The sequence below is a fragment of the Solanum lycopersicum genome, chromosome 2 (genome assembly GCF_036512215.1).
Source record: "Solanum lycopersicum chromosome 2, SLM_r2.1".
NCBI lineage: Eukaryota > Viridiplantae > Streptophyta > Magnoliopsida > Solanales > Solanaceae > Solanum > Solanum lycopersicum.
Window position 1 is genome coordinate 66,101,735 of NC_090801.1, and position 24,639 is coordinate 66,126,373.

Consider the following 24,639-nt stretch of genomic DNA (forward strand, 5'->3'; position numbering starts at 1 on the left):
GATGAAAAAATACATCTTAAAATGTTAGTCAAAGTTCTTATAGTTTGACTCTTAAAATAGAAATCATGACAAACAATTTTAGACGGAGAGAGTATGATAATTAAAGAATTGAGTTGTAAATGAAGGGGGAAAAAAAGAAAATCAAAAAACAAAAAATCAATTATTAATTAATAATCAGTTATACTTTTCCAAAAATAAGAAATTCAAAAGCTACAGTTTTGCTTACATATAAAAATATATTTCTTAAATATTTCTCTTCCTTATATTTCGCTTATTACCTTATATATATATGTGTGTGTGTGTGTATGTATTTATTTTCACAAAAAAAAAAACTAAACTCCTGCTACTCAAAAAAAGATGGAAGTTTAAAAATTAAAAAAGATTAAGTTATAAATAAATTTCTGAAAAATTACAAAAAAAAATCTTTAAAAATGAGTGTGATAGAGATTTATCAGAATTTAAGAAGTATTTTATTTTTTAATAAATGAAAGAAAATTTTTAGAAAAATTAACTAAGAGTATTTTATTAATGATAAAAAAAATAAGATATTTTAATTTTTTCAACATTTTACAACAAATTAAATGAAATTAATTGAAAAAAAATGGGCAGAACATATTCATGGTAATAAAAGGAGACATAAATAAAACATATATATTTACAAAAAAATAATAGAAATAGAAGGTACAATGTTAAATTATGGAAATAAGAATCAGAGTTAAATACATTTCTTTTTAGAAAATTATAAAAATAGAAGGTAGAAAAAAGAATTTAAATAAAAATAACAAATTTTAGTAATAATAAAGAAAAATGAAAATTAATAAATTGTTATAGTGATGAGAAATTTGATATTTTTTTTAGATTTCATAGATTAGAGAAAATAAAAAAATTAAAATATGTAACAAAATAAATGACTGCAAATTAAACTTAAATTTTAATTATATTACATGAAACATTTTCTTTTTTTAAAAAAAAATACAAATGTACTATCAAGGTTTATTAATCAATAAAAATTAAAAAATAGTACATCTATCAATTCCAAAAGTGGAATCGATTCTCAATAATCAAAAAGGAAAATAAATTATAGCACTAGCTAGGTTAAAAAAAGAAAAGTAAATAAACAAATGCAAAAGAATGACAAAAGCTTCAGAGGTTTTCAAACTCCATATTCAGTCGTCTTCTTCGATCAGCAGCGCATAAATCCATGGCTATCTCGACACCATCATATTCGTCTGACTTTCATCTTTTACAAACAATCTCATGTCCAACATGTAGCAATCTAATGGTATGGTTTATATAGTATTCAAAAGTTAATGTTAAAAACTTTTCAAATTCTCTAATTAAGTGTAAGGAATAAATTTTCTTAAATTTTACAATTAAGAAAAATGTTTTTAAGGTAAGAATTTGATAACTGAAGTTTTTATGTATGGTTTAATGTGAGAATGATTAAATACTATGCTTTAATATTTACAAAAATATTAAATAATATTTTATATTTTAAAATGGAAAAATACTTTACACCAAAAATCTCCAATAAATAAATAAATAAATCCAGCCCTTAGAGGCATGCCACATCAGCAATTCTTGATTCAGATTTATATATATATATAGATTACACTTATCACTAATTATGATTATTTATCTATTACTTTTTCCAAATCATTGTATTTATTATATTCAAAGAGTTATATAGTAAAATAATAAATATATTTGGCACGATTATTAAGGCACAAATTTGACATGACTCTACTTTTGAGATTATTTTCGTAATTAGAGGGTGCTGACAAAGATATTGTTGTAAATTCATTTTTTTCACCCAAAATATCTTCTAAAGTAAATTCACTAAGAAAAGTCATAAATCACTTGATGATTTCAAAAAATTACACCGTTCAATATATTTTTTCTTTTAAATCAAAATCTTTGTCAAAAAAAGACATTTATTTATATTCACTTCAATACTCTATTCATTGTCTTTCTTCCAATCTTTTTCCTTTTTAACATCCCAATATTTTTTGCTCATAAATTTCATCTTTTCATCTCATAGGCAAGCATGTCTATATCATTTTTAAGGGGAAAAAACAATGTATATTCATTAAATTTTAAAATATTCATTAACTTAATATTGATTAATTAATACCTCTGCAAAATAATAGTATTTTATAATTTCAAAAATATAATATTAATTTAGAGAAATTTTACTATAATTATTTTTACATTGAGTAAGTACTACTAGTTTTCATGAAATTCAAAATATTTAACAACGGTTCATTATTTTCTAGTTAAATTAACTTTTTTACATAATATTTTATTAAGAGTATTAATTGTAAGGATAAAATGAGAAAAAAAATAATTATTTTTTATCTTAATTTAATAAATTAATAAGTAATACCAGACCATTGCACATATATATCCTCCAAAACATTTGGTTGAGGGGCAAAAAAGGAAAAAGACTTGAAATGGGCTCAAATACAGTGACAAGTGTGTACATTTTCAAGTTTATGAATGAGCCCAATTTTTCATTTGTTTTTGCCCGGGTCATATTTCCAATATATTACCCCCAATTTGATTGATAGGTTTTAAGATTTGTTTTTATACTTATAATATTCTTCTAAATTTAGAGTTTAATCTAATAATATGCATTTATCTTAAAGCCAAAAAAAAGTATGCCACGATAATGTTATAACGGCACTAATGATTTATTATTGTAGTTATAGTAACTTTTATCGTTATAATTTGTGACGGTTTTAAAATGCTCGCATTCTAATTATTAATTTTTTTTATATATTTCAAGATAATTATATATTTAACTCATTTTTGTGCAAATCATGTTTACTTAATTAGTTTGGTAACCAAACTTGTAAATATCGTAATCGAATACGATCAAAATACGTGATGATAATTTATTTTTTTTATTTTGCACTGAAAAATTTATCCAAATACAAACCAAATAATTATTAATTATTGGAATTTTATGCAACGTGGCGTGTATAAATTGATTTCACGGATACATTAAGAGTTTGTTTGACTTTTCTATTGGAAAACTTATTTTTGAGAAAAACACTTTTAGTGAAAAATTATGTGTTTGACAAATTCATAACGTGCTTTTAAATATAAGAGAAACAATTTTATATTTTTGTTGGGAGGAATTTTTATTCTTATTAAAGAACAAAAAGCAGAAACAAAAAAAATATGTTTTTCTCAAGATTAAAATATCCTTTTATATACACATATTTATCAATATATCTTTTATGAATTATTAACGTATCTCATTAGTTTTATAACATTTCATCAGATAAATTTATTTTTTAATTTTAGATGATAAATTTATATTTTATTTTACGTTTATATATTACTATTTTATACTTTACATATAATTTTACAGAATTATAAAGAATTAGAAAAAAAACGATAATAATAGGAGTAATATTTTTGCAAGGTTAGAAAAAAGATAAGAAAATAACAATTAAAGATTAAAAGGGTAAAATATTGATTCAAAATTTTAAATATGTACATTTTAATTTTAAAAATATAAAGTTTAATTAATTTTTTATATAATAAATATTTAATAGTTACTATCTATAAATAACTTTAATATTAAAAGTACATCAATAACTAGCATTTTTCATACTTGACTCTCATAAGCACATTTTAATTTTAGAAAGATCAGTTGAACGCAAACTACTTATGAACAACATTTTTCAAATGAATAGTCAAAATTAATTTTTTTTCGAAAACACTTTTCTAAAAAGCCGTTTAAAAAGTGACTATAAAAATAAATTATTTTTAACAACAGAGCCAACACATGCTCTAAGTAAGAGATAAGTAATTTATTGCGTAAGTGGTGCTTTTTGAGTAATATCTATATCATTTTTTAAATTGATATTAGTTTGAGATGAAAATTTTACTTATGTAATAAATTTACTATGACAATTTCATTACATAAATCAAATATATGTTTATTAATAATCCAAGCACATTTGTTTGTGTTGCGTTACTTTTGAAAAAAATAATTTAAGAAAGAAGATTATAATACCTAGTAAGGTGTTTCTGTCTCTATATATATTTATTGCTGATAAATCGTAAGCCTCATTCCTTCTTCGTAGTTCTGCCGGGTTGTTGACAATTTAGGTCAAACACGGGTATTTTAATTTTTCTCTTATATGTTAACTTGATTTAATTTTATACAACATACTTTATTTGTGTTCACTATTGAAATATTCAAACAGACAAATGAAATACAAATTGCATTCTTCATAGCAAATAAAATTACTATTGTAAAGCAAAATTATCAAAATTATAGCTATAAAGTCTTATTTATCTATTATCTTAGCTATTTCTCATATTTTTGTATTAATTTATTGAATTAAAAATTATTCACTAGATCAAAATAGAGTAATTGGACAATAAAAGTAACCTCGTTTGTAATTTTTATTGCTTTTTCTTCTTCTTAAGATTCCACAAAAATAGTGAAGTTTCGAGATGGGCAAAAAAATTAGTGACAGGTGTAGACATTTTTGAAGTTCATGAATGAACCCAAATTTTAATTTTTTATTTCGCAACCTCCTTTATCAATCAAATTTCCCCAATGTGGTTGATAAAATGTTTGTTTTATTTTGATTTGATATATTTATACGAGTTTACATAAAAGTAAAATAGCATGCATATGCGATAATTTATACTAATAAATTTAACAGAACATACCGAGCAACTAATAGTTTCCAACTAATATATATAATGTGTCTATATTATATAAATAATTTATATCCATGTATATATGATTATAATTATATGTAAGAGACGTATATACATTTTTTTTTGATTCAACAAATATAAGTCAAGAACATAGAAAAAACAAATACCAGAGAAATAAATAGAAAGTAAAGAGCTTACGATTCTCAACGGAATGAACCACGTACATTACCATCCAATCGCCTCATGCTGCAAAAATAACAAGAAAATTTGAAAAGAAATGTTTCAGTATATCGATCATCAGAAAAAGAAGTTAAATCAATTGTCTAGAAATATAAAAAATCATCCACACTCATTTTTCTCTACCTTTTCCTTTTCGTCTCTTCTATGGGCTCAAAATTAAGTTCATGATGAGCCCAATTCCTTGATTTGTGGTCAATGAATCTATCTCCAAATGAAAATATATTTAAGTGGTATACGACAAAGTTCTAAGAATATTTTGAAATTTTACTTCAATTTTTAAGAAGAGGAATTAGAATATATATATTCCCTCCATCCCTAATAATTTATTATTTTTTTTACTAATTTAGTTTGACAAATCAAAAAAGAATAATTTTTTAAATTTAATATATCCTCAATTATTTAATTTTGGAAAATATATAATTTTTTGAAAATATTAAATTTCAGAATAAAAATTAAATGACACATAGATCTATTTAAATGATATTTGCCAAATCCAATTGAACAATGCAATTCACTTCAAGTGACAAAATGATCTAAAATCTAACTTTACTCAACATTACTTGGCGAGCAGATGTGTTAAGTTATGGGTTGTGGGGAATACAATTGGGTCAAAATGTATTATTATTGTTACCATCAACAAGATATTCTTTTAACTTGATAGGACTAGAATGATGGTCATAATTTAATTTGAGATAATACCTCAGATAGTCACTCAACTTTGAATAGCTTACTTAGAAAGTCACTTAATTTTGGATTGTTTATTTCAAAAGTCACTCAACTTTATTTTTTAACTCAAAAGTCACTTTACTATTGGTGTTTCACTTAGAAACTCGTCCAACTATTTATATTTCACTTAGAAAGTGACTTAGTCAATTTAAATAACTTTTTTTTCATTAAATTTTATATAAAAAATTATTTTTAAAAAATAAATAAGATGCTTATTTTAATTATTGTTTTTTACTAACTTTTTATTAAAAAAATAGTAGAAGATCGTTAATACCCCCTTTCTTTTAATTACTTCTTATTAATTCCATCTTTTCTTTATTGATAATCTTTTAAAAATTTATTTCTAGTTTCACAATTACTAGAATCGAGATTTTTTTTTTGGGGGGGGGGGGGCGGGAGGGGGGGAGGGGAGGGTTGCAGTTATCACTCTACGTTTTTTTTAGAAAAATTGCAATTAAATAATTGGAGCGTGTTGTAAATCCATTGTATATGTGGATGATCCATTAGAATTATCCAACAATTAATTGGATTCATGATTAGTGTTTCCAATGTGATAAGATATCAAGGTGATATGAACCTTGATGATAACTATGTAAAATTTCAAGGTGACCTTTGACTATGATATCTCAATACTATAAATAGAGATATCATTCACCATTGTATGATATACTTGAATAAGAAAATTATCTCCTCTATCTTATACTTCTTGTCTTTTTCATCTTATATTCTGAGCTTTCTTTACAACAAGTTATCAGCACGAGATTGCTACTTGCAAAGGTACTATATAAATATTTTTATTTAATTCACATATTCTCTCATAATTTTCATTATGTCGAATTTATCCAAACTTGAGTTTGTGGCATTAGATAATTCTGGAAAGAATTATCTTTCATGGGTACTCGATGCTGAGATTCACTTGGCTGCTAAAGGTCTTGATGCCACTATTACTCAGGGAAATGAAGCATCGAGTCAAGATAAGGCGAAGGCTATGATTTTCCTTCGTCATCATCTTGATGAGGGCCTGAAGATTGAATATCTGACGGTGAAAGATCCACTTGAATTGTGGACTGATTTAAAGGGGAGATATGACCACCTAAAGGCAACAGTGTTGCCAAGAGCTCGTTATGAGTGGATGCATTTACGGTTTCAAGATTTTAAGACCGTAATTGAATACAACTCTGTTGTATTCAGGATAACCTCCCAGTTGAAATTATGTGGGGAGACTATAAAAGATGAGGACATGTTGGAAAAGACACTTACTACTTTTCATGCCTCGAATGTGATATTGCAGCAGCAATATCGTGAAAAGGGTTTTCAGAAATATTCTGAACTAATCTCATGTCTTTTGGTGGCTGAGCAACATAATGCTCTTTTAATGAAAAATCATGAAGCTCGTCCCACTGGAGCTGCTCCATTACCGGAGGCAAATGTGGTGGAAGCACGTGATCAATCTGAAGTAAAAAGAGATGATCATCGGGGCTATAATAATGCACGGGGACGTGGCAAAGATAAAAGACGATACACTAATCGTCAAGGTGGTGGTCATAATAAAAGGGAGAACAACATGAGTTCTCAAAATAACCCCTCAAAAAGTAATTGTCGTCGTTGTGGCATGAAAGGCCATTGGAAGAATGAATGTCGCACACATGAACATTTTGTAAGGCTCTATCAAAATTCCTTTAAAAAGAAAGGAAATAAAAGTGGTGCTTCCTCTTCCAATGCTCGAGCTGAGTCACATATGACTCTTAAAGATGATGATAAGCCGGGAACATCTCAAAAATATGATAAGGATATTGAAGCAAATTTGGCTTTAAAGGATGATGTTTTTGATGGCCTTGGTGACATTACTCATATGGAAGTTGATGACTTCTTTGGAGATCGAAACTGATTTTGATCTTTTAGCTGGGGAATGAAGTTTGTTAATATTTTACTTATGTATTTTTAATTATCATGTTATTTATGTTGAAGTATTTAAATTTCCGTTGTTAATTTTGTTTCTTTCCTTCTTTTGATGTATTTTATTTTAATGAAAATTAATAGAAATCCCTAGTTGTCAGTTGGATTCAAGATGAGTAATGGAGATGTATGCCTTCTTGATAGTGCTACAACGCATACAATATTAAAAGAAAAGAAATATTTTTCTAATTTGGTTATGAAAATGGCATATGTCAACACAATATCAGGTAGTACAAAATTAATTGAGGGCTCTGGAAGAGCGACCTTATTACTACTCGGAGGGACAATATTAAGCATTGATAATGCATTATATTGTAGTAAGTCTCAAAGAAACTTATTAAGTTTCAAAGTTATTCGCCAAAATGGCTATCATGTTGAGACGGCTAATGAAGGAAAGGTTGAATACCTTTACATTACTACAATTAATGTAGAGAAGAAAATTGTGCATGAAAAATTACCTGCATTTTCTTCTGGGTTGTTCTATACAAGTATAAGTACAGTTGAATCACATGCCGTAGTAAACAAAAAGTTTACTAATTTTAATGATTTTATCATTTGGCATGACCGGTTGGGCCATCCCGGATTTAATATGATGCGCAAAATCATTGAGAATTCACGTGGGCACACCTTAAAGAGCCCAAATATTCTTCAATCAAAGGAATTCTCTTGTGCTGCTTGTTCTCAAGGAAAGTTGATCATTAAACCATCAACAGTTAAGGTTGGAATTGAATCCCCTGCGTTTCTGGAACGTATACAGGGTGATATATGTGGACCAATTCAACCTGCATGTGGACCCTTTAAATATTATATGGTCTTGATAGATGCTTCTACAAGATGGTCACATGTGTGTTTATTATCAACTCGCAACATTGCTTTTGCGAGATTGTTGGCTCAAATAATAAGATTGAAAGCACAATTTCCAGACTATACAATAAAGACAATCCGTCTAGATAATGCTGGTGAGTTTACATCTCAAGCATTTAATGATTATTGTATGTGTACTGGTATAACAGTTGAACATCCAGTTGCTCATGTTCACACTCAAAACGGTCTAGTAGAATCATTGATTAAACGTCTGCAATTAATAGCTAGACCATTACTAATGAGAACAAAGTTATCTGTGTCTATGTGGGGGCATGCTATTTGGCATGCAGCAACACTTGTGCGCATAAGGCCGACCAATTATCATGAATTCTCCCCATTACAATTGACTTTTGGTCAAGAACCAAACATTTCCCATCTTAGAGTTTTTGGATGTGCGGTGTATGTCCCAATTGCTCTACCACAACACACAAAGATGGGACCCCAAAGAAGGTTGGGGATATATGTTGGGTATGAATCTCCTTCAATCATAAAATATTTGGAGCCTATGACTGGAGATTTATTTAAGGCAAGATTTGCTAATTGTCATTTTGATGAATCAGTATACCCAACATTAGGGGGAGAACATAAGTCATTGGGAAAAGAGATAGATTGAAATTCATCATCTCTATCTCATCTGGATCCTCGAACAAACCAATGTGAGCAAGAAGTTCAAAGAATAATTTATTTGCAGAATATTGCAAATCAGCTACCAGATGCATTTACTAATCTTCCAAGGATTACTAAATCGCATATTCCAGCTGTTAATGCTCCAGTTCGAGTTGATATCCCGACGGGACAAATTGTTAAGGCAAATGAGTCTAGACCACATTTGAAGCGTGGTAGACCAATTGGTTCCAAGGATAAAAATCCTCGAAAGAGAAAAGGAATAAATGATCAAGATGATCATGGGTTGAAAGAAATTTCTCAAGATAAGACCCAAGTCATAACACATGATGATGAGGAGGTTCGAACTTCTGAAAATAATGAAATTTCAATGAATTATGTCTCGACGAGAAAGTTGTGGAACCGAAATAATATTGTGATTGACAACATATTTGCCTATAATGTTGCTATTGAAATAATGCAACAAAATGAAGATTTTGAGCCAAAATCCGTTCACGAATGTAAACAGAGAAATGATTGACCAAAATGGAAGGATGCAATTCAAGCTGAATTGGCTTCACTAGAAAAACGTGAAGTTTTTGGACCGATAATCCGAACACCTGAAGGTATCAAGCCAGTGGGGTACAAATGGGTTTTTGTACGAAAAAGAAATGAGAAAGGTGAAGTCATGAGATATAAGGCCCGACTCGTTGCTCAAGGTTTTTCTCAAAGACCTGGCATTGATTATATGGAGACATATTCTCCAGTGGTAGATGCAATCACCTTCAGATATCTCATAAATCTGGCTGTTCATGAAAAACTTGAAATGCGTCTAATGGACGTTGTCACAACCTATCTATATGGCTCATTGGACCACAACATTTTCATGAAAATTCCTGAAGCATTCAAAGTGCCTGAAGCATACAAAGATTCAAGAGAAACTTGTTCAATAAAACTTTAGAAATCTCTGTATGGATTGAAACAATCAGGAAGGATGTGGTACAATCATCTGAGTGAATATTTGTTAAAGAAAGGGTACAAAAATGACCCGATTTGTCCCTGCATTTTCATTAAACGGTCGGGGTCTGAATTTGTAATAATAGCTGTGTATGTTGATGATTTGAACATCATTGGCACTCATAAAGAGCTTTTAGAAGCTGTTGAGTGTCTAAAAAAAGAATTTGAAATGAAAGATCTCGGCAAGACAAAATTTTGTCTTGGCCTACAGATTGAGAATTTGTCAAATGGAATACTTGTTCATCAATCAACGTACACAGAAAAGATACTAAAGCGTTTTTACATGGATAACTCACATCCATTGAGTACTCCAATGGTGGTAAGATCTCTTGACATCAATACAGATCCATTTCGACCTCAAGAGAATGATGAAGAGCTTCTTGGTGATGAAACTCCTTATCTTAGTACGATCGGGGCACTAATGTACCTTGCTAACAATACTCGACCAGATATCTGTTTTGCAGTAAGTCTACTGGCAAGATTCAGTTCCTCCCCAACAAAAAAACATTGGAATGGTGTTAAACACATACTTCGATATCTTAGAGGGACCATGGACATGGGTTTATTCTATTCCAATGAATCCAAATCAGAACTGATTGGTTACGCAGATGCAGGGTATTTATCAGATCCGCATAAAGCTCGATCACAAACAAGCTATTTGTTTACATGTGGAGACACGGCAATATCTTGGCGATCAATGAAGCAAACATTGGTAGCCACTTCTTCAAATCATGCAGAAATAATAGCCATCCATGAAGCAAGTCGAGAGTGCGTCTGGTTGAGATCAATGACCCATCATATTCAGAAAATGTGTGGTTTTTCTTTGAAAAAGAATATACCAACCACAATGTACGAAGATAATGCTGCATGTATAGCTCAATTGAAAGGAGGATACATCAAAGGAGACCGGACAAAGCATATCTCACCAAAGTTCTTTTTCACGCATGATTTTCAACAAAATGGTGAGATAGAAGTTCAACAAATTCGTTCAAGTGATAATCTTGCTGATTTATTCACTAAGGCATTGCCAACATCAACGTTTGAGAAATTGAGATACAAGATTGGAATGCGCCGTCTCCGAGATATCAAGTAAATTTTTCATCAGGGGGAGCGAAATACGCGTTGTACTCTTTTCCTTAACTATGGTTTTGTCCCAAGTTGGGTTTTCCTGGTAAGGTTTTTAACGAGGCAACATTCAAAGCGTATTATGAGATATGTGTACTCTTTTTCCTTCACTAGGCTTTTTCCCACTGGGTTTTTCCTAGTAAGGTTTTAATGAGGCACATAATCTATGTATATCCAAGGGGGAGTGTTGTAAATCCATTGTATATGTGGATGATCCATTAGAATTATCCAACAATTAATTGGATTCATGATTAGTGTTTCCAATGTGATAAGATATCAAGGTGATATGAACCTTGATGATAACTATGTAAAATTTCAAGGTGACCTTTGACTATGATATCTCAATACTATAAATAGAGATATCATTCACCATTGTATGATATACTTGAATAAGAAAATTATCTCCTCAATCTTATACTTCTTGTCTTTTTCATCTTATATTCTGAGCTTTCTTTACAACAGAGCGGATAATTAAATAATTAAAATAGATATCTTATTATTTCTTTAAAAATAGTGTAAGATAAAATTTAATGAAAAAATTATTTAAATTGATTGAGTGACTTTATAAGTGAAATATAAATAATTGGGTGACTTTCTAAGTTAACAACTTAAAATTGAGCGACTTTCTAAGTAACAATTCAAAGTTAAGTGACCATATAAGATATTAACTCAATTCAATTTGCTCAATTTCATTAAATTTGAATTATTTTATTTATTCCTTTTACAAATAAAATATTTCAGAAAATAATTTTGACAAGATTTCATATCCAATTTTTATGAGGTGAAATGATTTGTGTCGAAATAGATTGAGTTAAAAAAAATGACAGAGTTGTTCCTAACTTGGATAAATTATGTCCTAATTTTGTCACAATACTGGTGAAAATATAAACATATGCACAAAACATAAAACAAAGGAAAAATAAATTATACAAGACAGTTCACATATAATTAAGAGTTTGTTTGATAATGCTGTTAAAAAAAGGAATTCGAAATTAAAAGGGCAGGTATTTTATTTTGAAAAGCAAAAATGGTATATTAAAAAAGTTTTAACCAAAAGGGCTAAATTACTTCGGATGGAGTGATTTTTTGACGTCTTTCTGTTAAACGAAAAAAATTCACCGCCCTAGCAACTGTTTTCTCCAAAATAATAATTTCTTCTTTTCTTTAAAATCGTTGCTATAGCAATGTTTTAATTAAAATAAATAAATCAAAAAGGCTGCTTAAGAAACCAAAAAAAAAGTCATTGCCATGACAACGATTTTGTATAACTATTTTTTTTAAAATCGCTATGGCAGCCTTTTTATAAAAAAATCAAAAATTTTAATGGTAATGTGTTGCTATAGTAGCAATTTTGTTTAAGAAATTAATTTTTGTCATTTACTTATTTTATCTTGAGATAAGTTATTCCGATATTACTATACCACCCAAAGGGAGGAATAACTTATCCGGTACTAATTATTAATTACGGGATGAGTTATCATGAACATATCAACCAAACAACAAATTAAGTGACAGTACAATTTAGGGTATATTTGGTAGGAAGAAAAATGTTTTCCTAGAAAATGTCTCCCGAAAAACAAGTAGATTTTTGACTTATTTTCTCATGTTTGGTTGGTGAATATAAAATATTTTCTGATAGAGATTTAGTGTTTGATTTTTGAGAGAAAAATATTTTTGAGAAATATCTTTTATTTTTTTACTATAGTAGAAAATAATTTTTAAAAACAAACTTAAATTTTTTGGGGTGGATAGGGGTGGGAGGGGGGAGGGGGATCAAGGGTGTGGGTGAAAAAAAATAAAAAATTTTAAGTTTAAATTATTTTTTAAAAACAAACTTAAAACTTTTTGGGGAGTGGGGTGGGGTTGGGGGCTGGTAGGGGTGGGTGGATGGTCGAGGATATGGGTGAAAAATGAAATTTTAAAGTTGAAAACATTTTTCTTAAATTTAAGAAAAATAAATTGATTTAGAAAATTTTTTCCAAAATTATTTAATCCAACCAAATTTGAGAAAACATTTTTCGAAAAATATTTTAATTCATACCAAACAACCCCGAATATAATAAGGATATGCCTGTGTTTTCAACAAGTTTTATCCGATAGGTTGCAGATATAGAAGCACATATTCAAAAAAAAATTCTTAATTTGCTAGAAAGGATGATGATATTATTTGGAAAAATAAACCCCATATAGCACCAACATTTTACATTGCCAATAAAACTGAATCTCTAGCATTCGAAACAGAACAAAAATTTCCAAGAAACCCATCAATCTTTCCAAGTTTAACTCCTTCACAAGCATTAGTAATACATATCACACTATTATAAGGAACTAAAGAGGATGATTAACTGATCAATACGTTCCTTAAGCATGAAATCAGCTGAAGAATCTGGCAAGAATTTAGCGAACTCATCAAGTAAATCTGAATGATCCTTGAAAAGTATAGCAATCTACACATGAATGTAAAATAATAATCAATATTCATAAATTAAAACATGAAGATCACCTAATATAAATTGTGTATCCAAATTGAAAGATGTTTTATCACCTTATGGTAGATATCATATTTGTTCTCGTGCTCCCTGTTGTACATCCTCAAAATGTTCAAAAATGATTCATACACATGGTTGTCCTGTCGAAAACGTTCCTGCACAAAGCGATGACCCCAACAAGTAAGTCAACACTCATATTTTATCCATCTATCTGTCTGTCTAACAAAATATCTTGTCAGATTCTTTATGAATTTAGAAGAAAAGAAAGCTTAGAGAATAACCTTTACTTTCTCCACAAAACTAACAGCTTCTTCAAACTTAATTCCCTGTGGACGAGCCTCATTTTCTTGTTTTATTTGATAAGTTGAAGGAGCCTCAGTTTCTTGCTTTACTTGATAAGTCGAAGGAGCCTCAGTTTCTTGTTTTACTTGATAAGTTGAAGGAACTTCAGTTTCTTGTTTTACTTGATAAGTTGAAGGAGCTTCAGTTTCTTGTTTTACTTGATAAGTTGAAGGAGCCTCAATTTTACACTTCTTCTCTTCTTTCTTTACTAACTTGGAATCATTCCACTTAGTCATTACACCTACAAGAAATCCAACTGCAAAGCAATAACCATTCAAATTACAATCTCACATATATATAAGCATTATGTGTGTGACAGAATTCGTTAAAGACTTACCAGCTCGTTCATAACAATCTATAAATACATTGAAATGCTCCATAAGAGAACGATGTTTCCCAAGTACTCTAGCAACCTGAAATGAGTGGTTAAATCTATGATGCTTAAACAACAAACATATCGACTTGTACATCATTTAAAAGATATTAGTACCACAAAATCCTGTAGAAACATTAGGTCTAGCCTATAATTTGCATGAACATCAACCAAACCATAGATAGTAGAATTTATAAGCAAAGATTACTGTCACATAGGAGCAATAAAGATAAGATTAGATGCATGATACACGTACCAAAGATTGTAACTGCTCCCTTGTAATTAATATTCTGCTGTAATCATGAAGACATTTCAAGAATGTCTGATAATCAGCTGGACTTCCTAGTCTTTCCTTTACCTCTTCACAGAAAGTGAACCCATTTGTATATGTATCTGCCAAGATCAAACAAATACTATTAAAAAGCACAATAACCAAACTCAACAACTCTATGCTAAAAACAGATGCATACATCAAGAACTTAAGCAAAAATGGAGTCAAACAGACTGAATGTTTAGCAACATACTAATAAAATATTAATCATGACGAATTCTGATATGTCTTGTTGGAGATTTTTTTTTACGAAATTTCAATTGTTGTCTTGTATAGTAATGTAAAGTACTTGTAACAAAATCCTAATGAAAAATTGTTCAAGACTTTCTCTAGCTCAATACATCGGTAAGTATTCCAATTGTCAAGCAGTAACCAATCTTAATGGCACAAAAGTTTTATAATCATGAAATTTTAACTTACCAACTCGATCATAAAGATCCAGAAATTCATTAAAACCCTCCATAAGATCAGGATATTTTCCAAGTATTTCAGCAACCTGAAATTGATAGCTTGCTTCAAATTAATGATGCTTTAACAACAAGATCGACTTGTATATCATTTAAAAGACATTAGAACCACAAAATCCTATAAAATAGGATTTAGTACCCCTGTTCCTCCCTTTTCTTAGCCAAAACTCATAAGAGAGCCCAACCAAACCCCAAATAGCAAATATTACAAACAATGATAAATGTCACTTTGGAACAAAAGGGGATTAATAGTATGATAGACGTACCAAACTTTGTAACTCGTTCCTTGTGATCGTTTCTGTGCCGTAATGACGGAGACATGTTAAGAAGTTCAGATAATCAGCTGGACTTTGTAGTCTTTCCTTTACCCTTTCACGGAAAATGAACCCTTTGCTACACGAAGCTGACAAGATCAACAAAATCAAATTAAAAAGCATACTAACAAAACTCAGCAACTCTGCTAAAATCAAATGCATACACCAAGAACTTTACCAAAAAAATAAGTGAGATAAACTGAATAATAAATTAATATATATTTACTAATAGATCAGTGTCATTACAAAGTATATAGCTAATAGTGGAAGATTCTAATGCAGCACATCAAATACAAATATTCAGCTAACCATGAACTCACATTTCAGGGCATCTTCAAACTCTCCAAAAGAATTCATTTTACCAGTATGCTGCTGCTTGCTTAGATCCTCTTTGTAGTTGGTATCTGGCAAGAACCTAGTAAACTCATCTAACAAATCTGGATGGCCATTGAAAAGTATGGCAACCTAAACATACGATATGACAAAAAGTAACAAAAAATTAAAACATAAACATCATCTATTGTATACCAATTTTAAAAAGAAACTATTACCTCTCGGTACACCTCATCGATTCCCTTATGCTCTTTCTTATACACGTTCAAGATGTCTAGAAAGTATCTGTAGACTTGATCATCATTTTGGAATCGTGTCTGCAGAATATGATAAATTAAATAAATTAGGACTAAAGTATTTTAAAGAAGAAAAAAACAGACCTATATTATTTAAACTGGAAGTGTAACCCTTATTTTATTCACAAAGTTGACAGCATCTCCAAATTCAACTCGAGGCTTATCTTCTTGATTGGGAGTTATCGTATATCCCTCGGGCAAGAAAGTGTTGAATCCAATGATCAACCTAGGGTACTCTTTGAACAAATCTTTCACTCTTTCTATGACAGTAACAGTATCAATTCTGTAAAAAAATGGAATTATTCACTGATAAAACAACAAATATGAGAATGATGACACTAAGGCAAATAGTAGTAACATACCTTTGAGCCTTAAAATGTTTCATAATATCAAGGAACATTTCATACTTCACTTTGCCTTGAAACGTGTCCTTAACTTCCTTCAAATAAGACAAAGCATCCTCTGTTCTAAGATTTGGGTTACAAGGGCTAAGAAAAGTTAGCCCTCTACCAGCAATGCGGCTGCCCAAACCATTTTCAACTACTTGTGATGAACGACGCCTACTTCACACAACAAAAAATTCATATACCATAAGTAGTCACTACTACCAAAAATGATATCATGTATATAATGAAAAATCAGCCCATTTTTTTTTGATTTTTAACCTAAATTAACACACTAATTTCTTCACGAGAATTCAATAAATCAAAATAATTGAGAAAGTGAATAGAGCTTACGGCTCTCTACGAGAATAATTGATTCGCCGCCTAAACCTCTCTTTACCACCAGATACTTCTCCTCTCAATCGGGCCATGCTGCAAAAATTGTACATCAACAAGAAGTTGTGCTAGTAAATATAAATTTTATTAAGAATTAATAAAAAAATCAATTCAATCATAAAAATTACTCAGACAAAGGGGGAAAAAATTAGAAACGGCTGAACCCTAGTATTTTTCTCTATACCTTCTCTACTTGGAGAAAAAAATGTTGTGTATGTAGTAATGAGACTACACATATATATAGTACTAATTCTTGTAACGTATGATGTTGGTCAAACTTTAAGGGCAGTTTAGTCTTTCTCTAATATTTTTAGTCATTCACTAAAGTTATGACTATTTATTGACCGGATTCAATTTGTTGAATTGAAAATGATTAAAGTAAAAGCAGTGAATCCATATTTTATGAATTATTAATTATTTTTCTTAAAATATCATGTATTTCTTCTCCTTATTTTTCCGTAAATATGCAACTCATTTGTAGTTTTAGTATTATTATTGTCACAATCAGAATCTAGACTCTAGACGAGACCGGCGTCGTTGACCTCTCAGAGGTCGCAAACAAGCCAACTTACGTCATTCTTACTTTACATAGATTAATTTTAGCGAAAAATTTGAAATTTTTGATTCTTTAATCATACTTGCCAAACATTCTTTATATTTCGTAATCGTTCATCATCAACCATCTAACAATTAAGAGATAAGCAACTGAAAGAAATAATTCGTTAAGTATTAATTGTATATCGGCCAAAATAACACCAATACAACGTCTGAACCAAAACAGGAAAGAAGCCCCAGCGAAACATGCTCCACTAGCTCAACTCTAAAACTACGCTAGAATGTAAAAAGTAGCATCCTCGAACGCATGAGGACCTACCGAACTCCGGATGAATGCTGACGTCCGGATAGTTGCAACAACAAACCTGTAGCTCTACCGTCCACCTGTGTCTGCACCTAAAAGTAGATGTTTGTATGGAATTAGTACACACTTGTACTAAGTATGGGTATATGCAAGCACACACCAGGGACATGCATGAGGAAGAATAGATCTTTCCTAACAACATGATGTTTGGAAGTCAAGTCAGTGGACTTGCTAAATTGAGATTTGGAAAGTTATGCCATGAGAGTGACATGCATCATTATAATTATCGTATGACACACAACACATAACATCTTCATATAGCACATAACATATAACGCATAGTTTCTTTCATATTATTCATTCATATACCATGAGACCTTATTATCATAGACTTAACCTTAAGACTTCCAAAATGAGGGCTCAACATATGGGACCTCAACTAGGGAGCCTTTTTTAGCAAACACAGAGTTTTCTTCATTCATTCATACGTACCTCGTTTCAGTTCATTCATAGGCCAGTGTGAACACCAGCTATACCTAGGGTGTAGTTTAAGACTTTCATCGGGTTTGCTGTGCAATGATCAGGAATAACCTAATGTCATTACCTGAATCTAGCTCACCTCTTGATTATCCTATCCTAACACCTTCGGTGTCATTCCTTTATTTATATGATTTATATTCATTCATTGGGAACTTTAACTTTAACCGACATAGATCATGTGAGCATCATGAAATCCAGTGTCTCCCCCACACCGAAAAGAGGTGAAATCACCGGCCAAAGCGATTCAATAACATGCTAGCGTATATGGGAATTTAACCCTGCCAGGTCCCTATAGTGGCAATATAGGTTCAAAGACTAGGAGATGTATGGAGACCCATACCCGGCAAGCCTGACAGTCTCATCTCATGAGAGTTACGTAAACCTCCGCCCTTCCCGAAAGAAGGCATCACCGCTCATAGCTAGCCTATCGGTGCTCGGTATAAAGTTCCATTACATTCAACTCATACATTATGGAAGTTGGCTTCTAGTATGAGGACATCATAGCTCAATAGATGATTTCTCATCTCATCATTAGTATTAAGTGTTTTAAACTCAATATTTTCATTAGAGTGTTCATCGAGACTGGTCTCTTCATTATCTTACACTCTCATTGGTGAGTACGTATTGGTAACATTTACTTAGGCTTATTTGAGATTGCTCTCATCATATACATTAGCCTCAAATCATGATTGTCACCACATTCTTCATTATTAGCACCTTTATTTTTCATAGTTACTCACCTCTTATTACGTGGATGTTCATTTCTTCATTTCATTACGTATATCTTAGGTTCACTTATATTTGAACGTATGTTAAACTTATGTGTCTATACATACAAGCCATGGGGCTTCATTTATAGTTCGTTAAGTAATTCTTATTTTCCTAAGATTATGTATTACAAGACTTATGTATCTTGTATATATACCAGGATCTTGATTTTTTATCTAAGTAGATGACATTATTCTTGAATATTTTTACTCACGTATGACTTATGTATCAATAGGGAGGTTTGGGCACGCAAACCCAACTCTTGAATCATTTTGATAGCATTTATATTTTTCATTGACTTTATTTTCTAATATCATAACATTAGAACTCTAAATTAAATCTCAACATTTTCATAAAATAATTAATTTTTTATTTTAATTAGAATTCTAAATCAAATCTCAATATTTACATAAAAGAATTAATTTTCTATTTTAATTAGAATTCTAAATTAAATCCCCATATTTACATGAAAGAATTAATTTTCTATTTTAATTAGAATTCTAAATTAAATCTCCATATTTACATGAAAGAATTAATTTTCTATTTTAATTAGAATTCTAAATTAAATCTCAATATTTACATGAAATAATTAATTTTCTATTTTAATTAGAATTCTAGTTCAAATCTTTTTTTTAAAAAAAATAAAATTAAAATCGCTTCATTAGGGAGGTTGTGGGTTCGAACCCAACCAACCCCCTTATTTTCCTCTCTTTTTCGCTGAAGAGGAGGCTGTGAGGAGGTGGGTTCGAACCCCCACAGCCCCTCTATCATTGATTTAATTAAATGGGGCGTGCAACAGTGAGGTTGTGGGATCGAATCCCCACAGCCTCACTTCTTTTCTTAATTAAATTCGCCCCTCCTTCAGCCTTGAGGTCGTGGGATCGATTCCCACGCCTCGCGTCTCCTTTTTCTCCATTTTCCCTTCCTTCACGCGTAGCTGAAGGTCGTGGGTTCGAATCCCACTTATCTTCTTAATTAATTTTCTCCTCCTCCTCCCCCCAGGTCGCGTGTTCTATCCCCCCAGACCCCACTTCTTTTTCTTCTCTTTTTTTTTCCGCGCAATACAGGGGCGAGGGTTCGATTCCCCCCCAGCCCCCCCTTTTTTTTTCTTGGCGAATTTCGCCGGCCCCCCAGCCCCAGGTTCGAGCCCCATCTGGCACATTTCTTTTATTAAGGCTTACTTTGGTGAGGTCTCGGGTTCGATCCCTGCAGACCTCACCTATTTTTATTTATTTATTTTTTTGTTCAAAATTTCCAGAATTCCTCTACAACTTATTCATAGGTTCTGGGACATTACTCCACAATTTTTTACATCATTTTTACAGGTTAATTTATCATTTGTTTCTTATATATTCGTTAAAGTTCTTAAGACAAGTTTAGAGGGATGGTTTGATCATTTGTTTTAACTAGAATTTATATCCCTTCAACCATGTGAATATACGATTTTAAGAGCCTCTAATTGCACACAAAACACGAATAACCCCTATGCTATTAGCATGCTAAAGAAAAACTCAAAATCATGATCACAATCTTGCACAAATACATACGTATTTACATACATATTCCCAAAAGACACAAAATATAAACACATAGTTATGAACACATACTCGAAACGAGATCATCACCACAAACAAGCATCCCTCAATTCTACCAACAAGAATACCCAACCTAAGATCATAGGGAGCTAGTGATAGGGGCATGCAACGGAGAACAACCTTAGTTTCGAGATGAATAGTTTGAATCGTAAGGGGCCTCTTGGGAAAGGAGCCAAGAGAGAAGAAACTCATACCTTTATTGATGTTCAAACAAAGAATTTGCTACCCAAAACTCTCTCCAAAAATCAGTCCAAGTTACCTCAACGTCCACACCACTCAACGAACAACTTCTCTTCGCCTTAATATTTTGTTTGTTGCTTTGTTTTTCTTAAAATTTCATGTGAGTTCTTCAAGCGTGAAGATCTGTTGATATTTGGCAGAACAACGTGAGAAAGATGGAGAACGTGAGAGAGAGAGTTAAGAAGCGTGAGAGAGAGATCTATTAGGATTAGGAGACTAATTCAAGAATTAGTCAAATAGAATTTAAAATAAATTAATACAAATCTGATTTATTTTAATTAATACGCGAAAGGACCATTATACCCTTAAATACCTGTTTATTCTTATTTAATTAATTTTTTTTCCTGATAGTTACATTTATTGTACAATATCACTTATTACTTTTTCACCAATAATGATTAGAAAGTCAAAGTAGTGTAATTCATATCTTAATCCCTTGTGCTCCTTCCTATACATGTTCAAAATATCTAGGAAGGATTTGTAAACGTGATCATCATTTTGGAAATGGGTCTGCAGAAAATGATAACCTAGTAAGGTAGGACTAGAGTTTTTTGTAAAGAAGAAAAAGGCAGACCTTTATTGTTTAAACTGGAAGGTAACAGAAATGTAACCTTTATTTTGTTCACAAAGCTAATAGCTTCTTCAAACTCAACTTTCTTTGGAGGAGTCTCATCTTCATCATTGAGGGTTGTTTCATAACCCCTGGGCAAGAAGGTGTTAAAACCAAGGATCAACATAGGATGCCCTTTAAACAAGTCTTTTACTCTAGCTATGACACCAACAATATCAATTTTGCGAAGAGAAAAACTGAGATAAGTCCCACAAAAATCACCAAATCGAATAGGAATGAAAATAGCACTAGGAAAATTAAAGGAGCAATCCTTTGAGCTTTAAAGTCTTTCATAACATCAAGGAACATGTCATACTTATCCCTTTGGCATCGAAACATGTCCTTGACTTCCTTCAAATAAGACAATGCATCACCAGTTGTCAGATTTGAATTACTATCACTAGCTCCACCAGCACTGCTGCCACCACCAACTCCACTCTTACCACTTCCTGGAACTTGTGATGGACTGTAGCTTCATCCGGGAAAAAGAAATGAAGAAAAACATTACATAGAGAACCACATCAAAAATTTGTCAGACAAATTTATTGTCACAGGCCTCCTCCTAATATGCTCTAATAGGTTAAATTATACTCTCATCCACTTCAAACCAATGATTTTTATAGTTCATTCAAAATTGAAAAAATCGTTGATACGATAAAGCAAATAAATAATGGTTGTGGTGCTAAGTTAAAGCATTTGCCCTAAAAATGAATTAACAGATAAACAAAAAGCAACTAGACCCACCCAAACAAATGCAACATGGATAAGGATAATCTTTATCTTCAATTGTGCTTGATAATTTCGAGTAGTGCAAGAAAAATGATAGAACCTACCCTAAAACACAAGATAAAGCAGAAAATGGCATCCAAATATTTTCTGATAGCATAATCACACACAACACACCACATGATGAAAAACTAAAAATTACTGATTTACCTAGAATTACCAAAAATTCAGCAAATTCATAGTTCATTCAGAATTTGACTAATCCCTTGATTTGATACAACCAAATAAATAAAGGTTATATTGTGTTTATAGCGTTTGCCCTAAAAATGAACTAACAGATAAACAAAAAAAAAAGAAGCAAAAACACTCACCCAAACAACATGGGTAAAGATCCAATCTTTATTTTCATATCTGCTTGATAATTCTTGACTGATGAAAAAAAAAATGATAAACCTATTCTAATTCATTAAACATTTTTTGATCACAAAGTTAGACAATACACACAAAGATATAACAACTAGAAATCACTGATTTACCTAGAGTTACCAAGAATTCAATAAATTAAAAAAGTCCATCACAAACAAGTACATACAAAAAAATTATCAGATACAAAATGGACACAAGCCAAACAACATACGTTTCTCCTTTATTGGATTCAAATGGCCGCTTAAATGAAGGGCTATCATACACATCATCTCTCAATCGTTTCATCCTATTAAAAAAAAAACAGCAAGAAGAAGTTTTTTAACATCAACAAACAAAAAAAAAAGAAAAAAATCTGCTTCCATTTTCAAAACAACTCACTTTAGAGATTATCCTCTGATTTTCTGAGGATGAGAAAAGAGAAGTCTTAACAGATCTATCAACACAAAACAAAGAGTTAATCCAATGGTTTAGATCAGATAAAAAAATTATGTCAATTCATTCTTGGTGGCCTTTTTTTCCCTTTCCAATGTTCTCTTTCCCTCCTCTCCAACTCAGAATTGTAACACACAACACATAAGACAAGTTTTGAGAAACAAAGAGGTAAATGGCGAAGAGGTGAGGCAAAAAAAAATGATTTGATAAAATAATGTTGGTGTTGTTATATATATTATGTAACGCGACCTCAGTTACACAAATGTACTTACAATATCAGACTATTGCACGTATACTTCTTAATTTACCCTTATCACTAATTATAATAATTTATCTATTAATTTTTTTTCAAGAAATTATACTTATTATATTTCATTTTTTAGGATCGGATTTTATTTTTCACCCCCAATTGGATTGATACTGTTTTAACATTTTGAGTTATATTGATAATAATCTTAATCTCAGTTTAAACGTTAACCTAATTATATGTGTTTATGTAAAAGTAAAAAAAGCATGCAAGATAATGTTATAACTGAATTAACGATTTATTACTGTAGTTATAGTTACCGCCACAACCTGTGACGGTTATAAAATGCACGCGTCCTAATCACTTAAGAAATAATATGTATTTCAATATAATTATATATTTATGCAAATCATGTTTCCTTGTTTAGTTTGGTAAGTAAACTCATGAATATTGTAACCGAGTATGTCCAAATTACATAACGACAAAAAATTAATTCTTACATTATACTGAAAACCTGCTCTAGATCTAGATCGAATAATTATTAATTATTGGAATATGATGCAACGTGGCACGTAAAAATTGATTCGGCTGATAAATTAATCAAAATTTTGTAATTTTATGAGCAATTGACTTTAATATTCATATTCATAAGTAACTTACTACTCTCCGTTCAATAATAGTTGTTCATTTTGCTGTTTTGGAATGTCCAACAACACTCATTCACTTTATGAAATCAGTGGATAATTTTAAACTTAATTCCTAATTTACCCGCGTCACTAATTATAATCATTTATCTATACTTTTTCACCTTATTATATTCAAGAGTTATATAGTAAAACAATGAATATATTTGACACGACTATATAGGCACAAATTTGGCATGACTACACTTTTGGGGTTATTTTTCATAATTAGAGGGACTGACAAGGGTGTTGATATAAATTAATTTTTTCATCTAAAATGTCATCTAAAGTTAATTTACTAATAAAAGTCATAAATCACTTGATGGTTTTAAAAGTTACAATGTCTAATAATTTTTTCCTTTCAAATAAAAAATCTACCCAATAAAATATTTATTTATATCGACTTCAATATTTTATTCACTTTCTTTCTTTCAATTTTTTGATTATTCATTGTTATTTATTCTTCTTCTTCTTTTCAACATCCCACTAGTTTTGTTCATAAATTTCATCTTAAATGCAAATATGTCTATATTGTTTTAAGAGGAAAAAAAAGATAAATTTCAAAGTAT

The 24,639-nt window shown here is 30.7% G+C and overlaps 2 protein-coding genes across 2 annotated transcripts; one reads left to right on the forward strand and one right to left on the reverse strand.

Moving 5' to 3' along the window:
* The first annotated feature begins 6,484 nt into the window (after positions 1-6,484).
* On the forward strand, positions 6,485-7,543 carry LOC101256711 (uncharacterized). The gene has a single exon (XM_069294411.1). It carries the CDS (start codon positions 6,485-6,487, stop codon positions 7,541-7,543), a length of 1,059 nt encoding a protein of 352 aa, XP_069150512.1.
* A 5,818-nt stretch (positions 7,544-13,361) lies between these two features.
* On the reverse strand, positions 13,362-22,993 carry LOC101249887 (paired amphipathic helix protein Sin3-like 1). Its single transcript, XM_069294412.1, has 16 exons — positions 22,920-22,993; positions 21,873-22,028; positions 21,558-21,753; positions 17,819-17,895; positions 16,903-16,980; positions 16,528-16,725; positions 16,277-16,448; positions 16,088-16,186; positions 15,857-16,001; positions 15,489-15,625; positions 15,176-15,251; positions 14,681-14,817; positions 14,389-14,464; positions 13,991-14,307; positions 13,766-13,864; positions 13,362-13,667 (listed from the first exon to the last, which is right to left on the reverse strand). Exons 1-16 carry the CDS (start codon positions 22,991-22,993, stop codon positions 13,539-13,541), a joined length of 2,166 nt encoding a protein of 721 aa, XP_069150513.1. The 3' UTR covers positions 13,362-13,538.
* Positions 22,994-24,639: the final 1,646 nt, after the last annotated feature.

What these genes read in the sequence shown, in the direction of transcription:
- LOC101256711 (XM_069294411.1), top strand. Translation starts at nt 6,485, where the DNA reads ATGTCGAATTTATCCAAACTTGAGTTTGTGGCATTAGATAATTCTGGA.
- LOC101249887 (XM_069294412.1), bottom strand. Translation starts at nt 22,993, where the DNA reads ATGAAACGATTGAGAGATGATGTGTATGATAGCCCTTCATTTAAGCGG. An exon ending in GGATCTTTATGATCGAGTTG is followed by an intron (nt 14,818 to 15,175) that starts GTAAGTTAAAAT and finishes TGATCTTGGCAG; the next exon opens with ATACATATACAAATGGGTTC. An exon ending in GGGAGCAGTTACAATCTTTG is followed by an intron (nt 14,465 to 14,680) that starts GTACGTGTATCA and finishes CACTCATTTCAG; the next exon opens with GTTGCTAGAGTACTTGGGAA.